Genomic DNA, 2,011 nt, shown 5'->3' with positions numbered 1-2,011 from the left:
GTCTGGAGAGGAAATAATAAACAAGAAGACAGACAACATTTGTAATAAAATATTAAATCGTTGAATTTGGACTTTTGCTGATACAGTGTGTTTAGAAGGTCTTCTTGGCATGTATTAAAATCATTGCTCTATTACTCTAAACCTGTTGTAGATTTGACATTAATCATGACTGAATCAGTAATAAACATAATGATAATAAGTTAAACGTAAATGAGGATTTTCAGCTCTGCCAGAGTTAATTTTCAAGCAGTACAAAATGAGAATCTGATTTATAACAAATTACATTTGAAAATGTCAAAGATTTTGTACACTGTGAAATGAGAGAGGCTGTTTCAATTAATGGTGCTTGATATTTAGAATTTTTTTGTTAAGTAGAACTTGATCTGACTTCAGGGTTTCCAGTGTACAGTGTGGACTCTCCAGTCCAGCATACAGCAGCTTCACTCCTGAATCCTGGAGGTGTTGTTACTCAGGTCCAGCTCTCTCAGACTAGAGGACTTGGAGTTGAAAACTGAGGACAGAGCTTCACAGCTTCTCTCTGTGAGGTTACAGCCACTCAGTCTGAAAAGGAAATAATGAACAAGAAGACAAACAACATTTGTGTTAAAACCATTACTCTTTTACTCTAAACTTGTTGTAGATATGTCAATTAACTACATTATACTATTAAAAATAAATGAGGATTTACATCTCAGTTAGAGTTCATATTTAATGCTGTACAATACGTGAATCTGAATTATAACAAAATACATTTGAAAATATCAAATATTTTCTGCACTGTGAAATGAGAGAGGCTGTTTAAATTAATGGTGCTTTATATTAAGAGAAATAAATAAATATTTAAACACAAACTGTAACTTGATCTGACCTCAGGGTTTCCAGTGAACAGTGTGGATTCTCCAGTCCGCCATACAGTAGCATTACTCCTGAATCCTGCAGGTTGTTGTTACTCAGGTCCAGCTCTCTCAGACTGGAGGACTGGGAGCTGAGAACTGAGGACAGAGCTTCACAGCTTCTCTCTGAGAGGTTACAGCCACTCATTCTGGAGGGGAAATAATAAACAAGGAGAAAAATATTATTTGTTAAGTCTGGGATTATGGTGACACTGTATATAATCTCTTTTTTGCTGATTGACTTTAAAATGTTGTGGCAATTATTCATGGCTGAATCAGGATAAAACAGACAACCGTAATTAAATAACATTATATTGAAGGGTAAATAAGGTTCTCAATTTCTGTTTATATATTTGTGCTGAACAATATGTGAATGTCAAGTAGAACAAACACAGGCCAAACATGATCACAGCTTCTCTCTGTGAGGTTTCACAGACTCAGTCAGGAGAGACAACCAGAAGGAAACACGTAATTATGCATAGATTTTTTTCTCCAGTTCAAAGATAGCACAGTATTTATTGATGAATAAATCCCCCTTACAGAGCTTTCTTGGAGGCTTTGACCACTGGCAGCAGCCTCAGAAGTTCTTCATCTGAAGCACAGTAATTGTATTTCTTCAGGTCAAACACGTCCAGATCTTTTTCTGATGACAGTAAGATGAAGACCAGAGCTGACCACAGTGCAGGAGAGAGTTTATATCTGTGGATACTTCCTGAACTCAGGAACTGTTGGATCTTCTCCACTAGAGCATGATCATTCAGTTCATTCAGACAGTGGAACAGATTGATGCTTTTCTCTGTAGAGGGAGTCTCTTCGATCTTTTTTTGATATACTCGACCGTTACCTGATTAGTTTCTGAGCAAATACCTTTCTGTGTCAGCAGGCCTCGGAGAGTCTGATTGGTCTGCAGTGAAAGTCCCAGGAGGAAGCGGAGGAACAAGTCCAGGTGTCCATTTGGACTCTGTAAAGCCTTGTCAACAGCACTCTGGTAAAACTGCATCCCTACAGATTCAACTTTTCTTATTTCAGACTTCTGGGAGGTTGTTTGTTCTTCTGCCAGCAGGTTGACACCAGAGTTGATGAAGGTCAGATGGACATGAAGAGCAGCCAGAAACTCC

At 37.9% G+C, this 2,011-nt stretch overlaps 1 protein-coding gene across 1 annotated transcript; it reads right to left on the bottom strand.

Moving 5' to 3' along the window:
* Positions 1 to 425: 425 nt before the first annotated feature.
* LOC119909747 (ribonuclease inhibitor-like) lies at positions 426 to 1,711 on the bottom strand (the record flags this gene model as incomplete). Its single annotated transcript, XM_038727968.1, has 3 exons — positions 426 to 561; positions 869 to 1,042; positions 1,434 to 1,711. Coding segments are annotated over 3 exons (573 nt in total), but the record flags the coding sequence as incomplete, so codon positions are not given.
* Between the last annotated feature and the right edge of the window lie 300 nt (positions 1,712 to 2,011).

This window comes from Micropterus salmoides, unplaced genomic scaffold (assembly GCF_014851395.1).
Source record: "Micropterus salmoides isolate LMB-PRFRI ecotype aquatic unplaced genomic scaffold, ASM1485139v1 Ms_hic_scaffold_1887, whole genome shotgun sequence".
In the NCBI taxonomy this organism is placed as follows: domain Eukaryota; kingdom Metazoa; phylum Chordata; class Actinopteri; order Centrarchiformes; family Centrarchidae; genus Micropterus; species Micropterus salmoides.
The sequence above is the reverse complement of the archived record's forward strand: the minus strand, read 5'-3'. Positions and strand labels throughout refer to the sequence as shown.